This window comes from Ahaetulla prasina, chromosome 2 (assembly GCF_028640845.1).
Source record: "Ahaetulla prasina isolate Xishuangbanna chromosome 2, ASM2864084v1, whole genome shotgun sequence".
NCBI classification, from domain to species: domain Eukaryota; kingdom Metazoa; phylum Chordata; class Lepidosauria; order Squamata; family Colubridae; genus Ahaetulla; species Ahaetulla prasina.
In genome coordinates this window covers 149,815,093-149,838,263 of record NC_080540.1, presented here as the reverse complement: position 1 = coordinate 149,838,263, position 23,171 = coordinate 149,815,093, and the positions used below count along the sequence as shown (strand labels likewise).

The 23,171-nt window shown below is 44.4% G+C and overlaps 1 protein-coding gene across 3 annotated transcripts in view; it reads right to left on the bottom strand.

Moving 5' to 3' along the window:
- TRIM25 (tripartite motif containing 25) overlaps positions 1-22,366 on the bottom strand; it is a 28,813-nt gene extending 6,447 nt beyond the window's left edge. The window contains exons 1-8 of one of the 3 annotated variants that reach the window (XM_058169431.1): positions 21,628-22,366; positions 15,004-15,099; positions 12,770-13,003; positions 12,109-12,265; positions 9,912-9,974; positions 6,522-6,584; positions 4,313-4,390; positions 2,539-2,565 (exon numbers count right to left, since the gene is read on the bottom strand). In XM_058169431.1, the coding sequence (XP_058025414.1) occupies positions 2,539-2,565; positions 4,313-4,390; positions 6,522-6,584; positions 9,912-9,974; positions 12,109-12,265; positions 12,770-13,003; positions 15,004-15,099; positions 21,628-22,242 (1,333 nt within the window). In that variant the 5' untranslated portion in view covers positions 22,243-22,366. The remainder of the gene's footprint in view (positions 1-2,538; positions 2,566-4,312; positions 4,391-6,521; positions 6,585-9,911; positions 9,975-12,108; positions 12,266-12,769; positions 13,004-15,003; positions 15,100-21,627) is intronic. The other 2 variants (XM_058169432.1, XM_058169433.1) reach the window with 2 other exon arrangements.
- Between the last annotated feature and the right edge of the window lie 805 nt (positions 22,367-23,171).

Sequence of the window (23,171 nt, the reverse complement as noted above, 5' to 3'; positions counted from 1 at the left end):
TGGAGCCACACCCCATGGCCTATATAAAGGATCTGCTTTCTGGCAGTCTCTGAGTCAGGCAAAGTCGAACTTATCTTGCTGAAGTCACTTTCTGGTCTCCTGCCTGCTCTGAGGACTTTGCTAGGACTCTGGGCAGAGCTGCAGAGCAAGCCTGATTCGGATTTCCCTGACCTGGCCGTCAGCGGAGGAGTGGGACACGACAGCAGTACTGTAGGCTACTTCAGCTGACTGCTAGTTGCAGTTCAGCAGTTCAAATCTCACCAGGCTCAAGGTTGACTCAGCCTTCCATCCTTCCGAGGTCAGTAAAATGAGGACCCAGATTGTTGGGGGCAATAGGCTGACTCTGTAAACTGCTTAGAGAGGTGCTGTAAAGCACTGTACGGCACATAGTGCTGTAAAGAACTATGAAGCGGTATATAAGTCTTAAGTGCTATTGCTATTTTGCTCCCATCACCCATCTCCTTCCACTTAGCATGTGAGCCTGAGGAAAGTTTATTTCCAACAGCTGCTGATTGGAGTGACCCTCGCATCAGAAGACTGGATAGGCGGAGGCAACAGAAGGAAGGGAGGGGCAGGCCTTAATGAGTGCTGAGTCATGGAGCCACACCCCATGGCCTATATAAAGGATCTGCTTTCTGGCAGTCTCTGAGTCAGGCAAAGTCGAACTTATCTTGCTGAAGTCACTTTCTGGTCTCCTGCCTGCTCTGAGGACTTTGCTAGGACTCTGGGCAGAGCTGCAGAGCAAGCCTGATTCGGATTTCCCTGACCTGGCCGTCAGCGGAGGAGTGGGACACGACAGCAGTACTGTAGGCTACTTCAGCTGACTGCTAGTTGCAGTTCAGCAGTTCAAATCTCACCAGGCTCAAGGCTGACTCAGCCTTCCATCCTTCCGAGGTCAGTAAAATGAGGACCCAGATTGTTGGGGGCAATAGGCTGACTCTGTAAACTGCTTAGAGAGGTGCTGTAAAGCACTGTACGGCACATAGTGCTCTAAAGAACTATGAAGCGGTATATAAGTCTTAAGTGCTATTGCTATTTTGCTCCCATCATCCATCTCCTTCCACTTATGACTGCATGACTATAACTTTGTTGCTTGTATCCTTACGATTTATATTGATGTTGTTTCCTGATTGCTTATTTGTAGGCTATGACTATCTTTAAATGTTATACCTTAGAATTCTTGACGAACATATCTTTTCTTTTATGTACACTGAGAGCATATGCACACAAATTCCTTGTGTGTCCAATCACACTTGGCCAATTAAAAAATTCTATTCTATTCTATTCTATTCTATTCTATTCTATTCTATTCTATTCTATTCTATTCTATTCTATAGCTCTGAACTCTAAATTATGGATTTCTAGAGCCTAGAAGAATCCTGTTTAAAGGAAAGCAGAGGTAGGGTTGCCACAATCATTATTACAAGCCAGAACTATAATGTATGAAAATTTCCTACTGAAAAGTAGCAAACATGCACAATGGTCCTAAGTGAAGTCACTCTTGCCTATTGTTCATGACACCACCACTAATCCGCCTTTCCAACAAGAATGCTTTTTAAAAGGCTTCTTTTTAAAAGACTTTTTCTGATGATCTCAACAATTCCATCTAATCTCAATTCAACTAAGTCTGTGAGCTTAAGCTTTCTTGGCTTTAACATTCTCCTGGGAAGCTTGCAGTAAGCATTTACCATTATTAATTAGTCTGTTTCAGCACTAATCTCACTAGAACTCATTAGGCGCTGTGGCGATACAGTGGTTAGATTGCAGTATTGCAGGCTAATTCTGCCGACTGCCAGCAGTTCGATCCTGACCGGCTCAAGGTTGACTCAGCCTTCCATCCTTCTGAGGTTGGTAAAATGAGGAGCCAGATTATTGGGGGCAATATGCTGACTCTGTAAACCGCTTAAGAGAGGGCTGTAGAGCACTGTGAAGCGGTATATAAGTCAAAGTGCTATTGCTATTGTTAGATCTCTTGCCCTGTGGAATGAAAGCGATTGAGGGGGAATACAAAAATATAGCATTTTCTCTAGAAACTGTGAGATCCTTTACAAGAAACCAATAACTTAACATCTGTAAAGAATAGATGGTGAGAGAAATATTCATTATCAGCCTTTACACCAAGGCCGCTAATAAATATTTGTGATTTTAAGAAGGCCTACGTAACCATTACACCCTTAAACATTTAGAATGCTGTTTTGAGATGCACTACATTTCTAAAAGCTGAGAACCCAAATATATTAGACTAAATCTTGCCGCTGAAAATGTATGGAGTACATTAAATTGATAGACACAACTGAAAGGCAGCGGTAGCAAACGAACGTATCTAATTGCACAAAGAAAAAGTATCTGCATAGGATTCAAGCCACAGGTGCAATTTTCTCATGACCAGACCACAGCACAATTATTTCTACTTCATGTCAACAAATGCCCTGATGAACTTCCTGAAATTTCATCAGAGGCAGCTATTCCTCAAATTTTAATCAGTGGAGTTCATTGGCAGGCGGAAAGTGACAAGATTGGTTAAAAGACTGAACTTACGCCGCTTGGCAGGCCGACTTCTCTGCCCTGAAATGAAAAAAGATGTGTCCAATTTAGTTATTTGGGAACAAGACAAGCAACTCTCTCAGAATGGGCAAGCAAGAGATCCTCTGGCTAGCTCTTATTAGGATTTACTGAAGTTTTAAAAAGCGTTAGCAATTTGAACTTGATTATCCCAATAATCTGGACACACAAATTCCTTGTGTGTCCAATCACACTTGGCCAATAAAAATTCTATTCTATTCTAATTTGTTTTAGCTATGTGGAAATTACTGCTACCACACCAGTAAATTTACTTAAATTTCAACAGGATTACTGAAACAAAAAAATCAAATGCTATATAAACGAATTGATTATTTGGAATGCGTAGATAGTAGAAAGCAGGGATCCAATAATAAGCTAAGACTTTTGGAAAAATAGAGAGGCCAGAATCAAGTCAAAAGCCAGCCCAAGAGATTTTGCAACAAGGGGAAAAAAAGCAGTTATACTAGTGATATCTACATGGAAAAGAAGAATGCCAGTCAATTTTGACACATTTACCACAAGTGCAAGCACAACCCAGTTTTATTCCAAGTTCATTTTTAGCTTTCTATGCAAGCTAGGATTTCTACTGTAATCTTGAGACTTGTGAGGTAACACAATTATTACCTGCATCCCACTGACTCTGGATACCTATAGAATGAGCAAAGATTTTATATGAAATGAATTACAATATATTACAGCGTGCAGAGTGATGTTAACAGGAAGTATCGTATGAAAAAAAATTAGGTGAAGAAAGCTATGAGGTGAGACAAATTGTGTATTAGGGAACATTAGCTGCAAAACATGGAGAAAAACAGAGAAGCAAAGGACAGTTGCAAAAATACAATCAGCAATAGAGAGGAACAGTTAAGATTAACAGAGGGAAGAAAACACTTTGCTGAATCATGTAAGCAAAGTGTTTTGGAAAGAGATGAAAAGGACTGGAAAACAGCTTCTATCCAAGTGAATGGAATTAAAAATAAATGTGATAAAAAGTATTAGGGATGAAACTAAAGCAAGAGAGATCTGCATACGGCAAGATGTGAAGGAATGATACTGAAATGTGTGTGTGTGTTAATATTGGACAAATGTTGAAAAGGACATCAATTTGGTTTCTTTTGGCTTTAACGGCATGTTCCATTTTGAATTACTTTGGATAGGTAAGTGGCCATATTAATTGATAAATAACAAAAGGTAAATAACTTGTGTGATAAAACGTATGTGTCAGTTACAGTGAAGTAATCCAAAATCCTAGCTCAGCTTGACTGCTTTGGGGAGAGTTGCTGTTTGTTTAGACCAGGGGTGTCAAACTCGCAATGACACATTGCTGTCACATGATGTTTGTTGACATTTTTCCCATTCGCAGAGCTGGGGTGGGTGTGGCCTACGCGTGAGGCATCTGGCCCATGGGCCACGAGTTTGACACCCCTGGTAGCTGTCCTAGACCTAGACTGTCTCACAGAGTTGTGGAGAAGAATCAAGAGATGGAGGATTATCGTAAGTAACAAAATGCCCAGTGCTCATCACTAGCTGCTGTTTTATCACATGCAATGGTTGTAATGATACATAAAGTTCCAACATTTAATGGACCGATGAGGGAAGCTCCGTCTCTTCCTTACGAGAAAGCTAAAGAACAGCGTCCTTCAGACAGAAAGCTAAATGCTCCACCGGGGACTCCTGCCACCTGCTCTGATCTCGAAAACTCACCATGTGCAAAGCATATCCATCACTAAGATTTGCTCTAAATACTCACTAGTTTTTCCTGCAGCTCCTGGGCATACCTCTTCCACCACGGGTGTCTTCAATGGGAGTACAAAAGTGCCGGGATTACCTAAAGGAACATAAACAAAGATGACAAAAGCCAGGAATCTTATCAAAAGGATTCCTCTGAGGAGGTAGGTAAGAAGGAAACAAGGAACAAAGGAGGAATGTTGCCAGAAGCAGAGAACTGCTGAGCACAAGGCAATTCCATCAATCTCATTACTGTAGTTGTGAATCAACAAACCGAGGTATTTGGGGGATAGGAGGGGTCCTCTATCTAGTTTGTGGTAGCTTTGTTGAGAAGGATGTAGTAAATGGGGATGATTTGAGTACGAGAGTGAGCAAATTTACATGGCAACCAATAAAATTCTCCCCGCAGTTTAAATTCATTGGGTCTCTGTGAATTCCAGAACTTGACGTTCCTCAGGATTTCACTCATTTGAAAGTGATCCTTGTGTTATTATTTCTCTGCTCTACTAGACCAGGTGTGTCTTGTATGCCCTAGCAGGCCCTATCTGGAAAACACAGGTAGAAAGTTAGGGGGGCTTACAAGATCTCAACAAAGTACATGTGTGCGAACACTTCCAGAAAGAGTCTGGCAGAGAATTTCTCCCCTTTGAAGGAACTTCTTCCTCTATAGCTGTCAGCCCTGAAGCCATTTTTCCCTGGAACCTTCAGGGCTGCCACAGCGGAGATGAGTCGAGCTGTGGGAATGGGAGGGAGGGAGGTAGAGGCAGCTGGCGGATTGTAGCCAAAATGAAATTCTTTCCTCTGAGAACAAAGGACTTTCCCACCATGTGCAAGCAGGTGGGATCTGAGACCAACTGACCCTTGGACTGTGACCTGATTGGACCTTGTGATGGACTGCATGGGCAGGGGAAAGAAAACTTTACTTTTAACTGGGGGGGGGACCCAAGGGGGAGGGGTTTAGAGTTGGATTTCCCCAGACGTGCCAATACGACATGCCTAATAAGTCTATACATTGAGGAATACGCCTGCCTTGGAATTTTGATTCCGTTGGGTATGTTACTTGGAACCCTGACACTGGCCTCTTTAAAGGTAAAGGTTTCCCTGTCCAGTGGTCTCTGACTCTAGGACAGGGGTCTCCAACCTTGGTCCCTTTAAGACTTGTGGACTTCAACTCCCAGAGTCCCTCAGCCAGCAAAGCAAACTAATGTATGTTTCCTCGCCCAGGGAGGCAAACTAATGTATGTTTCCTCGCCCAGGGAGCCAGCATTGTCCAAACACATTTCCGGGGTCATGTGGCCAAGCATGACTATACGCAGAGGCACAAAGAACCCTGTTACCTTCCCATCAAAGTGGTACCTATTTATCTATTCACATTTGCATGCTTTTAAACTGCTAAGTGGGCAGGAGCTGGGGCAAGTAATAGGAGCTCACACCCATGACATGGTGTTAGGATCTCGAACCCGGGCTGTCAGCTTTCCATCTGACAAGCTCACATCTTTAACCACTGGGTCATCACACCCCTTAGAGCCCTTTCAGAAAAGCATAAATCACCTTATACAGCACCCCAAAACACTCTCCCTCCCTCCCCACTCTTCTCTCTTTTGGACAGTATTTGTGAGACTCTGAAAAAAAACCTGCAAGTGACGACAGGTTGCAGAACCAAAGAAGTGTATAGTGTAACTTTGCTTTCATAAGACTACTTAATATGTCTGCAGGGAAATATACAGGTAGTGCTCGACTTACGATCACAATTGATCCCAAAATTTCTGTGATTAAGCAAGACCTTTGCAAAGTGAGTTTTGCCCCATTCTACGACATTTCTTGCCGCAGCTGTTAACTGAACTGCTGCGGTTGCCAAGTTGTTAACAGGGTCGTGAATTGAATGTGGCTTCCCCATTGATTCTGCTTGTCAGAAAGTCGGAAAAGGTGATCACATGACCTTGGCAATGGCCATCAGTATGGGACTGTTGCCAAGCAACCGAATTTTGATCACGTGACCATGGGGATGCTGAAAAAGTCGTAACTGTGAAAAGCGGACATAAGTCCCTTTTTTCCCCCCAGTGCCGTTGTAACTTTGAACAGTCACTAAACGAACTGTTGTAAGTGGAGGACTACCTGTATTTGTACTTGTCAAACTGTCTTTACAAGAGCCAATATAGGTAGTCCTCCACTTACAACCGTGTGTGTGTGTGTGTGTGTGTGTGTGTGTGTGTGTGTGCAGTCTCACTTACTAGATCTAAATTCTCTTGGTTGTAATGTGGGATTTTCCGGTTTCGGTTTCCACTGTGGCCCTTCTGAAGGAAAAAAGATAAATGAGGGTGAATGGAAGTAAACCAAAGAAATCCCGGCAGGGTCGGCCCTGCATTTAGCATGGAGTTGTCCTGTTCCAATACTTTACACAGGTTTATGGGTAACCTTTGGGATTCTTCTGACTTATCTGGGACAAAAGAATTCCTTTTATGCACAGGGGAAACAAAACCCAAACAGAGCTCCCTTTCCTTTGGGCAACACGGACTGAATGATGACTTCTGTCAATTCTCCCCTTCCTCCAATATGTGGAAGTCGTCCAGGTCAGGGGTCTCCAACCTTGGCAGCTTTAAGCCTGGCGGACTTCAACTCCCAGAATTCCCCAGCTTTGCTGGCTGTGGAATTCTGGGAGTTGAAGTCCGCCAGGCTTAAAGTTGCCAAGGTTGGAGATCCCTGGTCCAGGTCATGGTTGTCCCAAAGGTGCTTTTTCAAAAGGCAACTGGACTTTCTGGTTTTTCCTTGACAATGTCTTGCTTTTTCTTCTAAGAAGCCTCCTCAGTCAGAACTGAAGCAGCTTCTTGGATGAGAGGCGAAACGTCTTCAAGGCAAAACAAAGTCTTTTGAAAAAGCACCTTTCGGATAGCTGACATTTCTCTCATTTCTTTTCTCAGGAGAAGCACTCACTTAATGGAACTAAGCTTTATTTATACCCTCTTTGGTTAAGCTGAGTTCTCATCCTGAGGTTGGTTGGTTTATTCTTGTCAGAAGCATCACAATTAAAATCAGGCATACTCTATGACCATGTTGGCGAACCTATGGCACGCGTGCCACAAGTAGCACGCGAAGCCATTTCTCCAGGCACGCCGAGCCCTCACCCATTGCTCTTCCAGGTTCCGGCAGGCCAGAAACCAGAAGAGCAGCCGCCCATTGCGCATGCGCCCTCCAGGAAGATGATCTTCCTGTTTCCAAAGTGCCCATCCACACTGGCCAGCTGGTCTGGTTTCTGGCACGCATGCAGGTGCAAAAACCAGCAACAGGCACGCGTGCCAAAAGACGTGAAGAGGAGATCCTGGCGGTCACTCCAAAGGAAGCAGAGAAAGGTAAGCCGGGGCTTCCCTCCCTGCCTGCCCGTGCAGGCTTCTTGGACCAGCAGCCGGTGAAGGCAGGGTGATGGTGGTGGGTGGTGGGCTGCTTGAGCAGATGACCCCATGGCCTGGTCTCCTCCCCGCTGGGAGCTACCCTTCCCTGGCTGATGGCTGCTCTCTTGGCCCCACTGGGGAAGCTATGAATGCACGGCTTGCCTGGGCTGTTCCCTGCTGGGAACTGCAGGCTGAGCAGGTGTAGCTGGCAGGGCTTTGGCGAATCAGCAGCCGGTGAGCTCCGAACGCAGGGCTTGCCTGGGCTCCTTCCCCACTGGGAACCGTCATTCCCTGGCTCGGCATGGCACCCCCACCTGACCCCCACCACTACGCTGCCTGCGGTTGAGCCTGTCACCCCCTCCCTCCTCCCGAACCGGGCCTCCTGGCAGAAAGTGACTCAGAGAGCGAGGAGGAAGAGCCGACAGGGCTTCCCTCTGCGGAGCCTCCATCTCTGGCTCCGCTCCAAGTCCCAGAGGCAGGCCAGGTGGAGGAGATGACGAGGCCTCTGTCTCCTGCATCTCCTCCCTCTCAGGCCATGCCTCCAGACCCAGCTGCCGGCAATCAGTCGTGGTTAGATCCCCGGTATTGCAGACAGGAGAGACGGCAACATAAAAAGAAAGGGTGGGGCAGGCCTAGAGAGTGCTAAGTCACGGAGCCACACCACACAGGATATAAAAGCAGGAGGGGCTGCCCTATAGTTCTTATGACGAACAAACAATTGACTGTTGAAAATGTTGGCTGTACTTTGGCTCCTGGATTCTGTTTCGTTTCCTTCTGAACTTTGGGATTGTTCCAGCTCGGACTGCAGTTGCTCTGATAGATAACGAGGACTTGGCAAGTACTTGCAGGTGCGTTGCCAGAATTGTTATCTGCAGCAAGAATAAATTGCTGGCACATCTAGTCAGTTTGTGTTTCTAATTGATTGTGGTGGGGGGGGGCAGAACAGACCCCCACCACACCCGCTGCTGTGCCGTCAGCCGAGCCAACACTAGGGAAGGAGCAGCAGGCGGGGAAGCCAGCCGCCCAGCCAGCAAATGCTGTCCCGTGCGCCTAAGCTGGTGGGTTGCTCTTGCCCTTCCACCTGTAGCCTGCGGCTCCCAGCAGAGAGGAACCGAAGCAAGCCGCGCGTTCGGAGCTTCCCTGTTGGGGCAGAGAGCACTTCTGCTGTACGCCGCCGTCCCTTCTCCAGGGAAGAAGCGAGCTGCCGGTGGAGCAGACAGCTGATCTGGCAGTCTCCTCCAACCCGGCTGGCCTGCTCTCCACAACGCTGGCGACAGCGGTGGCTTGCTTTCCTGCCCCGAGTGTGGCACACAAACTTTCCCCGACGCTTCCCAAACTTCAGTGCAGGGCTGAGGGCAGGCGGGAGGCAGAGTGGGAGGAGCAGGCAGCTGCTATGCGTCGGGGCTCTGAGGAGAGGCGGCCGAAAGCTCCATGCAGAGGCCGCCAATCACGAGCCCCGGGGGCGCCTGCTTCCAAGGGAAGTAGCTCGGCTACTTTGAAGCGAGTGGCCAGGAAGCTTCCTCACTGAGACAGGCAGATGGACACTGTGCTTGTAGGGGGGAGTGGCACCAGATATCCCCCTTCCCCCTCTGGCTAACTCCGATACCAGCCCTGCTGCTCCTCAGCCTCTTTCAGCTCCTGAGTTTGCTGCTCTGCACAGCTCAGCGTTGTTTTCAATTGGCAGCTGAAGTAGAGCTCCCAGTTTCCCTCCGCTCAGCGTGAGTGAATGAGTGAGTGAGCAAATGAGGCGAGAGTGCGCGCAGCATCCATCTGCCTATCTTGGTAAGGAAGCTTCTCGGAGAGGTGGCCAAAAGTTTTATGCGGAGGCTACCAATCATGAGCCCCAGGGGGCTCTGCTTCCAAGAGAACGGTTCGGCTAATTTAAAGCGAGTGGCCGGGCAGTTTCCTTGCCGAGACAGGCAGATGGACGCTGCACACACTGTTGCCTCATTCGCTCACTCGCACTGCATCTGAATTTTGATCACGTGACCATGGGGATGCTGAAAAAGTTGTAACTGTGAAAAACGGACATAAATCCCTTTTTTTCCCAGTGCCGTTGTAACTTTGAACGGTCACTAAATGAACTGTTGTAAGTGGAGGACTACCTGTATTGGCTCCTGTAAAGACAGTTGTACTTGTCAAACTGCCTTTACAGGAGCCAAATCCTCAATTTACAACAGAGTGTGTGTGTGTGTGTGTGTGTGTGTGTGTGTGTGTGTGTGCGGTCTCACTTACTAGATCTAAATTCTCTTGGTTGTAATGTGAGAGTTTCTGGTTTCGGTTTCCACTGTGGCCCTTCTGAAGGAAAAAAGATAAATGAGGGTGAATGGAAGTAAACCAAAGAAATCCCGGCAGGGTCAGCCCTGCATTTAGCATGGAGTTGTCCTGTTCCAATACTTTAAACAGGTTTACTGGTAACCTTTAGGATTCTTCTGACTTATCTGGGACAAAAGAATTCCTTTTATGCACAGGGGAAACAAAACCCAAACAGAGCTCCCTTTCCTTTGGGCAACACGGACTGAATGATGACTTCTGTCAATTCTCCTCTTCCTCCAATATGTGGAAATCATCCAGGTCAGGGGTCTCCAACCTTGGCAGCTTTAAGCCTGGCGGACTTCAACTCCCAGCTTTGCTGGCTGTGGAATTCTGGGAGTTGAAGTCCGCCAGGCTTAAAGTTGCCAAGGTTGGAGACCCCTGGTCCAGGTCATGGTTGTCCCAAAGGTGCTTTTTCAAAAGGCAACTGGACTTTCTGGTTTTTCCTTGACAATGTCTTGCTTTTTCTTCTAAGAAGCCTCCTCAGTCAGAACTGAAGCAGCTTCTTGGATGAGAGGCGAAACGTCTTCAAGGCAAAACAAAGTCTTTTGAAAAAGCACCTTTCGGATAGCTGACATTTCTTTCATTTCTTTTCTCAGGAGAAGCACTCATTTAATGGAACTAAGCTTTATTTATACCCTCTTTGGTTAAGCTGAGTTCTCATCCTGAGGTTGGTTGGTTTATTCTTGTCAGAAGCATCACAATTAAAATCAGGCATACTCTATGATATAAAATTCAAAATATAAAGTACAAGATTAAAATATGTACAAATTGAATAGATTTCACCCATTAACTGGCAACATTATCCTGAAGTTTATGGCTGTGCATACAACAGAGCCATGGCCAAATTTTATCTCTTCTACTCCTCTTCCTGGTACCCCAGAGGGGAGGGGAGGATTTAATTGGACTATTGGTTTACGTCAAGTGCCTGATCTTCGGACTTTTCGCCGTGAGCTGAAAACGCACCTATTTATTCAAGCGGGACTGGCTTAAAAGTTTTATTAAATTTTAATTGGGGTTATTTATATTTTAAGGTTTGTTAAATTGTTTTAAATTTTGGCAACCCTGTAATATGTTTTGTTTTAATCTTGTCTTAATGTGTGTATTGTGGATTTTTATTTGGCTGTACACCGCCCTGAGTCCTTTGGGAGAAGGGCAGTATAAAAATCGAATAAAATAAATAAATAAATAAATATTGGGCTGGCTGGTACTCTAGGCCTGGGACCTTTTTCCTCCAATAGACAAAACTAACATTTGCACAGTGTCTAAAGTTACACGGGGGGTCCAGAGCCACAGTCACTGATCACTTTAAGATGGTATGAAGTAAAGATGTATTTTTCAGAACTACTCTGCACCATGTTTGTGTGCTCACCCCACACACACCTTTCTCCCCACGTGTCGTTTTTCACGCTCATGAGCATCGCAGCATCCCCACGGTCATGCGATTTACATTCGGATGCTTGGTTCATAACTGGTTCATATTTATGACGGTTGCAGTGTCCCAGGGTCACCTTTTGTGACCTTCTGACAAGCAAAGTCAATGGGGAAGCCAGATTCACTTAACAACCGTGTGACTAATTTAACAGCAGCAGTGATTCACTTCACAAACGTGGCAAGGGAAGTCATAAAATGGGGCAAAACCCATTTCACCAATTTCTCACTTAGCAAACATCAATTTTGGGCTCAATTGTGGTTGTAAGTTGAGGACTACCTATAGAGATAAATACTGTAGCACAGGCGTGTCAAACTCGAGGCATCACTTTGTCCTCAACATTTTTGTTACTGAGTGAGACCTATTTTAAGTGAGTTTTTATGATCTTTCTTGCCAGTTGTTAAGTGAGTCACTGAAGTTGTTACGTTAGTAACATGGTCTTTAAGTGAATCATGCTTTCCCACTGACTTAAAAAGTCATTTTTTTCAATGCCGTTGTTAACTCTGAATGGTCACTAAATGAACTGCTGTAAGTCAAGGACTTCCTGTACCATCCCACAAACCTTATTAACTAAAGGCAGTTGGTTTTTAACATTTCCATAGGTTAGCAATATAGCTAGAATAATATATATATACCATATGTGAATTTTTTAAAAATCCCAGTAAATCAATGAATAAATAAAAGCACCTTTTTTTTTCTCTTCCTGAGTTATACTCAAAAATCGTGTTGTAACTTCTTTGAGGCTACAGGCTTTCTGATGAACAGTGCCTAGCAGATTTTGATCCAACTCTATTTTGGGAATAAATACATCGCTGAAGGATATCTGTCGCAGTTTTGTTGCTCTCTGAAATAAAGCATGAAGATCTTGCGATAATTCCAAACAACAAACAGCTCTACTTCCTTCCACAATGCTTGACACATTATATGGTGGAGTATTTATTAAATGACTAAACATACATCCTGCATTTTCTTTTCTTTTCTTTTTTTTAAACAGACCCCAAGAGGGGAAAGGTATGCCCCTCTCAGTTGTCAGAATTTATTAAATCTAGGAATTGAAGACCAACAATATCCAGGGAGCATCAGATTGGGCAGGTTAAGCTAGGACTGTAACTATCTTTATTCTTAGTCTAAAGAAACTAGAACAACCCCCCACACACACACACACTCGTGCAATTTTCTGGACAACTTTTTGAATTCTCAGCAACAGGTAATTCTGGGAATTCAATCCATGCATCTATAGGACAAGCAGCTCAGGAAAGATTTCACTGGAGAAAGGGCCTCCCTAATTGGAGAAATTAGCAAGTCCTTTACTCACTGCTCAGAAGAGTTTCTGCAGACTGAAAATTACCTTTAAAAATGTGATGTCATCCATCTCTGCCAAGGTCACTTCAAGTTCATCTCTCTCCCTCTGGATTTCATTCTTCTTCTTACCCAGGACTGTATGGACAAATTCACATTTATCCAGGACCTTTTTTTCTTCTATTTTGATTTTCTTCCAACAATTATTTTCTTCTTCACGAATTAAAGCTACTATTTCTAGGAATTCTGATTTCAGCAAATCCAACTTCCGACTAGTGGTATTCTGAAGGGACAATATCAAAATAAAAAATGATTTGGAAATGAAGTAATGCCACATTACTCATTAGGGGGTTGGAAAATGGAGGAAAAGTTGGGAGACCTCTGGAGGAAGAAATGCAGTGGTGGCATTCAAGTCATTTAACAACCGGTTCTCTGCCCTAATGATTTCTTCCAACCACCAGTTTGACAAACTGCTCAGACAGTTAACAACCGGTTCTCTCGAAGTGGTGCGAACTGGCTGAATCGCATCACTGAAGTGAACTGAGCATGGAGGTGAACAGCTGCCCAGTGTCACTTGACAGTGAGATGGCCGGCATATAAATATAATAAATAAATACAAATAAAACAGATCAGCTCTAGGAACCCCTCCAGACAAAGAGAGGGTGGGAGATCGCTCAATATTGCTTCCGTTACTCCTCTTAAGGGGACCACAAGGCAGCAGTCTTCTATAGGTTTTGAGGACAGGGAGATGAGGGAATCGCCATCTTGCTCAAACTATAGTTAGCATCATAGAGCCTGCCATTTACATTCGTGACCCCAGGATTTGTTAATTGGATTGTGTTAAATGAACGTGATCCCCTCCCCCCAGCCTTACCCAATGCATTTGCTAATTGAATGTGCAGATTGTTAAGTGCACATGAGGTATCTCAGGGTGGGAAAGACCAAGGGGGGCCTAGTACTTCAAACCAAGCAAGGCCTCCCCCGACTCACTGAAATATCTCCTGCTTCCTCCTCCTCTCCCCTCCCCTCCCACCAACCTGCGCCACCAGGTCTCCACAGGCACTTACCTTTTGAAGAACTTGATGACCAAAGCAAGCTGTCTCTTTTCCAGCCTCTCTGCCACCGTTTTTTTTTTTTTTCCTGCTCCTGGCGCTTCAAAGATGGAACGGTGAGAGCAGAGGCAGAACGGGACTAGCGCACCCTGCTCAGCTTGGCTGACTCACCAAGGCTGCCTGCACAGGACACCCGATCTGCTTTTGGAGCGCCAGGCAGCCTCCGTGAGTCTGAAGGAGCGCGAGATCGTGTCCCCCAAGGCCAAAAAGTTTTACAAAAAGGTCTAGAGGGTTTCGGGGCAGCGATCTCGCGCTACTTCAGGCCTCTGTCCCTTTGCAAAACTTTTTGGGAAGGCAGAAGAAAGGCCTGGAGCAGTGCAAGATTGCTCCCCCAAAGCCTTCTGTTCTCCACAGCAAAACTTTTGCAAGGAGATGGCGGACTTTGGGGCAGTGATCTCATGCCGTTTCAGGCTTCCCACCCTTTGCAAAAGCTTTTGGCATGAAGAAAAGAAGCACACTCCTTGGGGACACGATTGTTCTGACCTAGGCATCCTGACAAAGCATAAATTACAATTTTAGTCCCAAAAAGCCTCTTTTATTGAGCGGGCTGTGAATTATGGTCATTCACAGCTCATAATGAGTCCCAAGCAGTTTGTGAATAGCCCACAGAAGTCTCCCACATTCTTTCGAGATAAGGCTGATAAGCACCCATCTTTGTCTCCCTTGAAAGGCTGCCACAGACCTAATTGCCAATTAGCTTTGCAAGGCCAAACGGAGCACAAAGTCATAATGGGGCTTCAGAGTTTAAACCGATCAGGACAAACAAAGTTGCTTCCTGGAAAGGCTCATGTCCCTTTGCTCCTCCTTTATGTCTTATGGGAGGAGCCAATCATCTCCAAGCCTTACTCCCAAGTCGCCCCTTTTGTCTTAACTGTTCTTGCCTTCTGGCAGCTCAGCGCATGCATGCACTGGGAACAGGCTCCCCGTTTCTCTGCCTCACTAATGTCAGACTCTGGAGGCTCCAGAGTCAGCACATAACTCCCAGATGGCCCTGGCCCAAGCCCTTTGACACAACCCCCCCACTCACACTCACACACACAATCTCACTAAACACAATGCATAACTCCAAGGTGGGCCTCTATATACTGAAACAGGGGCAGCCCCCTTACATTACCACATCCTACTTGCAAAGAGAAGTGAACTTCCATTTAAAAAATAATTCTTTCCTTACGCTGAGTTGCTTTTGCTGCGCTCGTACTTGTTCCATGGACTTTGAAGCCTTGTCATTCAAGTCACAGAGTTCTGTTAATCTCTTCTTCAGCTGTAACTGTAAGAGAACAAAAAAAAAATATTTTTTAGATTAAAAGCAACATTCGGAACCTAGCATGCCAGCTACTACGGTAAGAAAACAAAACCACTGATAGGAGACAAGAGTTTTACTTCAGGATCTGATTAAAAGGACACATCTGCAGTTACATCTTCAAAAAATGATTTTTTAAAAAAGTGGGTTTTTAATGTTGTGCAGAGTCGAAAAAATGGTGGACCAAAGATGGAGCTGACAACTATGTAGATAAATATAACTTCCATCTGGCCAAAGCCAGTACACACAAAAAATCAGAATGAAATAAAATAACAACTCAACACCAACAGTGTAAACATTACCGTAAAAGTCTTTTTTAAAATGTAAAAGAAGCTGTTATCAATCCAGCTTCACATGTTTAGGGATGTTAGCTACTGAAACCCATCACTTAGCAACACATGACAGAAGCTACCTTAGTTGAAGGATAGTAGCTGACATAAAATTCAGGGACTTGGAGCATGTAGGAACAAAGGAAAGATTATTTGGCTGTTGAGGGAGAGTTGAGCAACGCAGAATAACAGATGTCATATACAGCATATGTGGGAACATATATGGAAGTGGTTTTTAAAGTTTAACCCAGTTACCCCTTTTTTGTAATTTTGAATATCAACCCTCCCTTCCCCAAATCCAAACCCCCATTATTTTACACAAGCATCTATTTTATATTATGGTTGCCAGGAGGATCAGCCAGGTGTTTGGACTGGAGTTGGCATTTTTACCCACCTACCGAGTCCTTCCCAAGGACCTGGGATAGGCAGGTTGTTTGATGGTGTTAAAGGTATCATTACTACTTATTTCAGCAACAACAGCCCCATACTGGATCCTTGACTCATCAATAAGAAATCACAAATTGCTCCGTTACCTTGGTAATTGCCCAAATTGCCCTTGGTGTGCCCAAATTACCCTCTTACCAGCACTGCGGGAGCAAATTCTAATATAGAGCTACTGAAGGTAGAATAGAATGGATTTACAGTTTTTTAAAAATCCCATATCCTGGAATACTACACTTGGATATTATCTCCTACCCATTTATTATACATCCCAAGTTTGTACTGTTTTTTTTTCTGTTTTGTATGGCAAAGATCATTATTTTGATTTTCTGAAAACTGATTACTAGGTGTGTGATGGGTAAATCATTAAAATGCAGCAAAAGTTTGAAATTCAGAGTGGATCTTTTAGAAGAAAGGAAATTTGGGTCAGTGAGCTTTTTTACAAGCTAGTTCAACTAGGTGCGTGTATGCACCTTTATGTCTGACACTCTTTGTCAGAGTGCGCACAGTGTGACTATTTTGAGACAATTCAGGAGCAAAATACAGTAAACAGAGGTTTGTCTTTCAAACAGTGGTTTATCTACGAGGAATATATGCATACATGTACTAGGCAAGGTCAGGCAATCAATCAACTATAGCACAGATATAAAACAGACTCTTAAAGTGATAACCCTGCTAACTCATTCTCATTGCATCATCATTTCAGTATTACAGCCTTACAGCAGCTGTTCAGCTATTAATTCATTACCTTAATACTCTTGCCTACAGAGTTTTGCCTGAAACTTAACTTCGTGAATCATATCTTATTCTAAGTCAAGAGTTCAAGAGTTTTTCACCTGAGTTTTTCCCACCAGAGGGTTCTCAAAATGAAATTAAATGCCTATTTTAAATCAACAAAAACAGCCTATGGGTCAGATTCTAGTCTTATTACTATATATATGATTTGGGGACAGGGCCCCAATCTAAGGCCTGTATATTCCAGGCACAAAATAGTTATTTTACCCATCCATTCTTAAAGCTTCCATTCTAAGGCCAGAGCATAAAGCTTGCTAACTATGCTCAATAAACTTATTAATTCATTTATTTCAATGTATTAGCTCTGCTGGACTCCAAACTAATTAGACAATAGTACTATAGAATCAAGTCTTCCCCCGTTTAAAAATGAACATTTTTGGTTCAACCTAGCAATATATTTCAATTCTGTAGATAAAAGTGGAAGCTGAAACAGGACCCCACTAGTCAATGCTGAACTTCAACATTTCTGGCAGAATGCGATCACTGTCAAAAGCCCTAATCTTACATCAAAGGTGACAAATCTACTCACTTTGCCATGCAAAGAACTGGTTTGGTAGGTGGGGTGAACTGTCATTTATGTACCTGATATTACAGGCAGTCCTCAACTTATAAATCATCTGTTTAGTGACTGAAATTACAAGGGCACTGAAAAAAGTGACTTATGAGTCACGAGATCAGATTGCAGCCCCATGTCAACCAGCATGTTATTTATGACGGTTGACGTGTCCTAGGGTCACCTGATTGCCATTTGTGACCTTCCACGCTGGTTTCCGACATGCCACGTCAATGCAGGAAGTCAGGTTCATTTAACAACAGCACTGAAGATCTTAAAATCGGGCACAACTCATTAGCAACCCCCTTCTCCCCCAGTCAAGGATTACCTGTATATGCTAGAAATAAGGATGATCTTTTGGTTTTGTCTTCTAGACACAAGGTTCCCCCATCTTATATATGACCCTGTCTTTCTACTGTCAATTGAGATTTATACCCTCTTAAACTCTAATTATCCTAGATATGGATGTTTGCAGACCATCTTTGTGGTACTGCTTATACTAATTGATTAAATCTTCCTTGGCAGCCATAATATTATGATCAAACCATCTTTGAACTGAATTATTTCAGTAGTAAGATGTTCCTGGATGCTTTGTACAAGATGAGTAATCATCAAATGATTACTCCTTTGTTGCTATTTTGGAACAATGTCCTCACACTTCAAGCAGACTTAGCACTTTGGGGGAAAATGTTCACATAGAATAGGAACAGGAATAGAATAGAATTCTTTATTGGCCCAGTGTGATTGGACACAAAAGGAATTTGTCTTAGGTGTACAGTATATGCTCTCAGTGTACATAAGGAGAATAAAATACATTCATAGAGAATAAAAAGATACATTTAGTGGTAGTCAAGGTTACTAATAAGCTATCAAATCGTACTAGGAAACAAATCCTTACGATTTATATTGATATTGTTTCCTGATTGCTTATTTGTGCCCTATGACTATCATTAAGTGTTATGCCTTAGAATTCTTGATGAACGTATCTTTTCTTTTACGTACACTGAGAGCATATGCACCAAGACAAATTCCTTGTGTGTCCAGTCACACTTGGCTAATAAAAAATTCAATTCTATTCTATAAAAACAATATAATTGAAAGTGGCAAGCAACATGGTTATAGTAATAAGTGGGAAGAGACACATACTAGAAAGGAAGAGGAGAATAATAGTAATACAGTCTTCGTAAATGATTTGACGTTGTGGGAATTAGTTGTTAAGCAGAGTGATGGCATTAGGGAAAAAACTGTCCTTGTGTCTAGTTGTTTTGGTATGCAGTGCCCTATAGCGTCTTTTTGAAGGTAGAAGTTGAAACAATTTATGTCCAGGATGTGTGGGGTCTGTAGATATTTTCACAGCCCTCTTTTTGACTTAATATATAAGTCCATGGCTCAGCCCTTGTGGCTGGAAAATATATATCCACAGGTCTCACCCGCGAAGAGATCCCTGGATATACAGAGAACTGTGTTCTACTCTACCCTGCAGGCAGATTGTGAAACAACTGAAACAGACTTCAAAGTTCAACTGGACAATTCTCCACTGATGAAGAAATCCACTGCTATCAGTGGGGCTGCCTTTAAATTCCTGCCCATTATAAATAAGCTGATCAGATTGCAAAGGAAAGTTCACATGCTGGGTGTTCCAAAGCATAGTTCTCAACATAAAACAAGACCTAGCAGTGTTCCAATATTTGAGGGGCTACCACAAAGGGGGGGGGGTCAATCTATTTTCCAAAGCACCAGAAGGCAGGACAAGAAGCAATGGATGGAAACTAATCAAGGAGAGAAGCAACCTACAACTAAGGAGAAACTTCCTGACAGTGAGGACAATTAACCAGTGGAACAGCTGGCCTTCAGAAGCTGTGGGTCCTTCATCACTGGAGGCTTTTTTAAAAAGAGACTGGACAGCCCTTTGTCTGAAATGGCATAGGGTTTTCTGCCTGAGCAGGGGGTCGGACTAGAAGACCTCCAAGGTCCCTTTCAACTCTGTTATTCTTTATAAATTCAACAAACACTTAGCAATAAAAGCTGCAGCAAAAGTATTTGCTCTCAACTTATACAAAACACAGCACAAAATTGCTTCTCAGGCTGGCATACATGTAACATAGTCACTTGCTTCCCCTGTATATATTGATCTATATTTCATAATTGGCTGCAAGGGTCAAAGGCTAAGGTTTTCTATACAGAGATGGAGTTTTTATCACACTGGATTCCTACAGCTGAGCAAGAAAACACAAACCTCCCCTACACCCAGGTTTTCTTTTCCAAACTTAAAAAGAGTTTTTTACATTAACTTTGAAACATTCTGTTATTGATTTAAAGTCACTGAGAATTTTTGTGAACACCGTGGGACATAAACCCGATAAACAAATATGAAAAAAAAGGGCTAAACAAATCTCACAACAAAATACAAAGCACCATGAAATCTAACACATCTAAGATTTGTATTGGGAAAAAAAGGTAATGCTCAGAACAGAACATGGTGTGGGTATTTTAACATTGGCTGTAAACCGCCCTGAGTCCTTCGGGAGATGGTGCGGTATAGAAATGTAATTAGAAAGAAAGAAAGAAAGAAAGAAAGAAAGAAAGAAAGAAAGAAAGAAAGAAAGAAAGAAAAAGAAAGAACTCAGACTTGCTACAAAACACTAAAATAGCTATACTGATAAAGAAAATTAAAAGTCAGAAGAGTTTCCTAAAATAGGGAATCAGCTTCCAATGATAACAGATTTGGCATAACCTGATTATAGAAAATACTTTAAAGGTATCACAAAAGTAACGAAATTTAAATTATTGTATATTTTGTGTGGTTTTATTTATTTACTTTTGTAATGGCTAGGTAGGAAAACCAAAGGGAGCCTAACTTAGCTCATGCGGTTGTCTTTACATTTGGTGCTCTCTTCTAAACTGCTATAAAATACACAGATTCTGTCCTCCATTGCAAATTACGTCTACGTGTTATTATTCTGTTGACATTTGCCAGCTGTGGAGGAAGGCTCCTTCTCGCTCAAGCAGCCAATGCAGGTTTTAGCAAGCCTTCTTACCCTGTCTCCTGGGTGTACATCCTTGCTACCAATGGCTACCAGACACACGGTTAAATGCAAGATAGCTCTCCATATACCTCTGCCACATCTATACACAGAACACATTTGCACACCTATCGTAACTATAGTTTTACTGAACAGTATTGGTTGAGTGGACATATAACACACAAGACCAAACAAACCATCTTTGGCTTTGGATAAATTGCAAGAGCTGGACTGGTGTAGTAGTTAAGACATCAAGCTAAAAATCAGGAGGTGGTGAGTTCTAGTCTCCCCTTAGGCAAATAGCCAGCTGGGTGACCTAAGGCCAGTTACTCACTGTCAGCCCTAGGAAGGAGGCAAGGGCAAACCACTTCCCCCAAAAAAACCTTCCCAAGTTGTCCAGGTAACTTCCAGGAATCAAAACTATTTCTCACAAATGAAGGAAAATTTACATGATCCAAGATAATGCTGCAGGATCCGATCTAAGTTGGTCTCCGACATCAGAGGTTTAGTCTTCCAAGTTTTCTGCTTTGAGTTGGAGGGAACTTCTCTGAACACTTTCTGCTAGAGAGACATTCCCTGAGGATGGGCTCCAGCACGGAGTCTGAAAGCTCAGAAGATTAAACCTCTGGTCCCAGTGACCAATCCAAATTGGACCCTGCAAAACTATTTCTTTAGATCAGGGATGGGCAATTAATTTTCCCATGTGAAATTGGGACTGTTGTGGAGGGTTGAACCAATAGGGGTGGCGCCTTCTTGGGCCAGACAGGGACAGCCAAAGGGCCAGATGTGACACACACACAACACTCACTCCCTTCTCGATTTTTCTCCCCCAGCAACCACCCTGTGAGGTAGGTCAGGGGTCTCCAAACTTGGTCCCTTTAAGACTTGTGGACTTCAATTCCCAGAGTTCCTCAGCCAGCTTTGCTGAAGGACTCTGGGAGTTGAAGTCCACAAGTCTTAAAGGGACCAAGGTTGGAGACCCCTGAGGTAGGTCTTACTGAGAACAAATCAGAAGCTTTCAGGGCTGACATCTATGTCCCTAAGGTGTTTAGGGATGTCCCCTAAGGTAACTAAACAGTTACCTTTTGAAAAAGCACCTTTGGGACAACCAACTAACTAGAATCTCCACAGACCAGGGGTCTCCAACCTTGGTCCCTTTAAGACTTGTGGACTTGAACTCCCAGAGTCCCTCAGCCAGCAAAGCTGGCTGAGGAACTCTGGGAGTTGAAATCAACAAGCCTTAAAGGGACCAAGGTTGGAGACCCCTGCTGCAGACCCTTGGCTGAAGTCAATGTGCCCCTGTGTCTCCCCACACCTAGCATGACAACGTAGCCACCATCCACTCCTTTCTCACCTCCTTCGCTTCCTTGGCCTCTTTTAGTGGGGTCGTGGAACAGGTCTTGTGAGAAACCAGGCAAAAACAACAGATGGGGACTCCATGCTCCTGGCAGAAGAACTCCAGGAGCTTGCTGTGGGCCTGACACTTCTTCTGCTGAAGTTCCTTCACCAGTGGAACCAACTGGTGGCTCTTAAACGCCGGGCTCTCCAGGTGAGGCCCCAGGTGCTCCTGGCAGAAGGAGGCCATGCAGGTGAGGCAGGTCTTGGCCGCGTCGACCACCAGGCAGCTGTCGCAGGCCACTGGGGAGGGAGACCTCGGCTTGGCCGGCTTGCTCTCCGCCTTCTCCTCGCACGTCCCTTTGAAGAGGCCCTCTTGGCTGATCTGGAATTGCTCCACCACCTTGCAGAGCACCGTGTTTTTCTTCAGCTCAGGACGGGTTTCGAAAGCAGCTCTGCACTGGGGGCAGCTGAACGTTTCCTCGACATCCATCCAGGTCATCTCCAGGCAAGGCAGGCAAAAATTGTGGCCGCAGGGCGTCGTCACCGGCGTCTGGAAAACGCACAGGCAGATGGAGCAAGTCAGCTCCTCTTCCAGCCCGAACATAGACAACGCGTCGGGAAAGGTAGCCATGACTGCAACGCCGGAGCAGAGTCACCGCTTTAGAGAGATATATATATACTCACACCAGAGGGAAAGGCAAGGAAAGGAAAGCGAAACTTTCTGAACGGGCGTTTAATAAATTTCCTAGAAATCACGTGGGCCGGCGGGCGGGGACGGTTGCGCGCATCGCACGGAGCCTGCGGATAAGCCTTTATGGAGTGGGTGGGAAAGGAGGCGCTCCCGATTGCCCGAAAGTGACCTAATCATACCATCAAGGGCGGGGGCGGGTGTTATTTATTTATTTATTTGTCAAACACAACAGTATATATAAGTATAAGCATGAAATAACCATACGGATTGGATACAAACAAAGGGAACATTAGGACAGGAACGGTAGGCGCGCTGCTGCTTGCTTGCTGGTTCTGCTTTCCGATCCCCGCCGCTTACTGCGTGCCTAGAAGCAAGCCGTGCTGCACAGGACCGCTGACTTTGCTACCCACGCAATTCCGGGAATGAGCCTCGTCTTTAAAAAAAAAAAAAATAGGTAAGCCATATAGAGCGAGTTGGCTGGCTTCCGACGGGGTTGGCTCGAAATCGGTGGCGCGCGCCCCCCCGCGCCCCCCGAAGTGCATAGAAAGGGCCCCCGGCCTTCGATGGGGATGTTTTTAACAGAAGAAAACCTTCTGGAAGGCAATGGGGCTGGGATGGCGGAAACAGCCCCGATAAAAGCACCAAATGCCTCTTCGGGGCGTGAGTGGGAAGACGCGTTAAACGCCTCGATCGTTTGTATAAAAGGCAAATCCGGGAGAATTAAACTCGCGTCCATACCAGGAAACAAGGACTATTTTTTTTCCCCCTATGGGTTGAGGACGTTACATATTTTGTGGATTCAGTGCACGCCGGGTGTGCAAGACGCAGCAGAAGAGAGGTTTGGTAATGGATCATCGCGTGGGATAAAC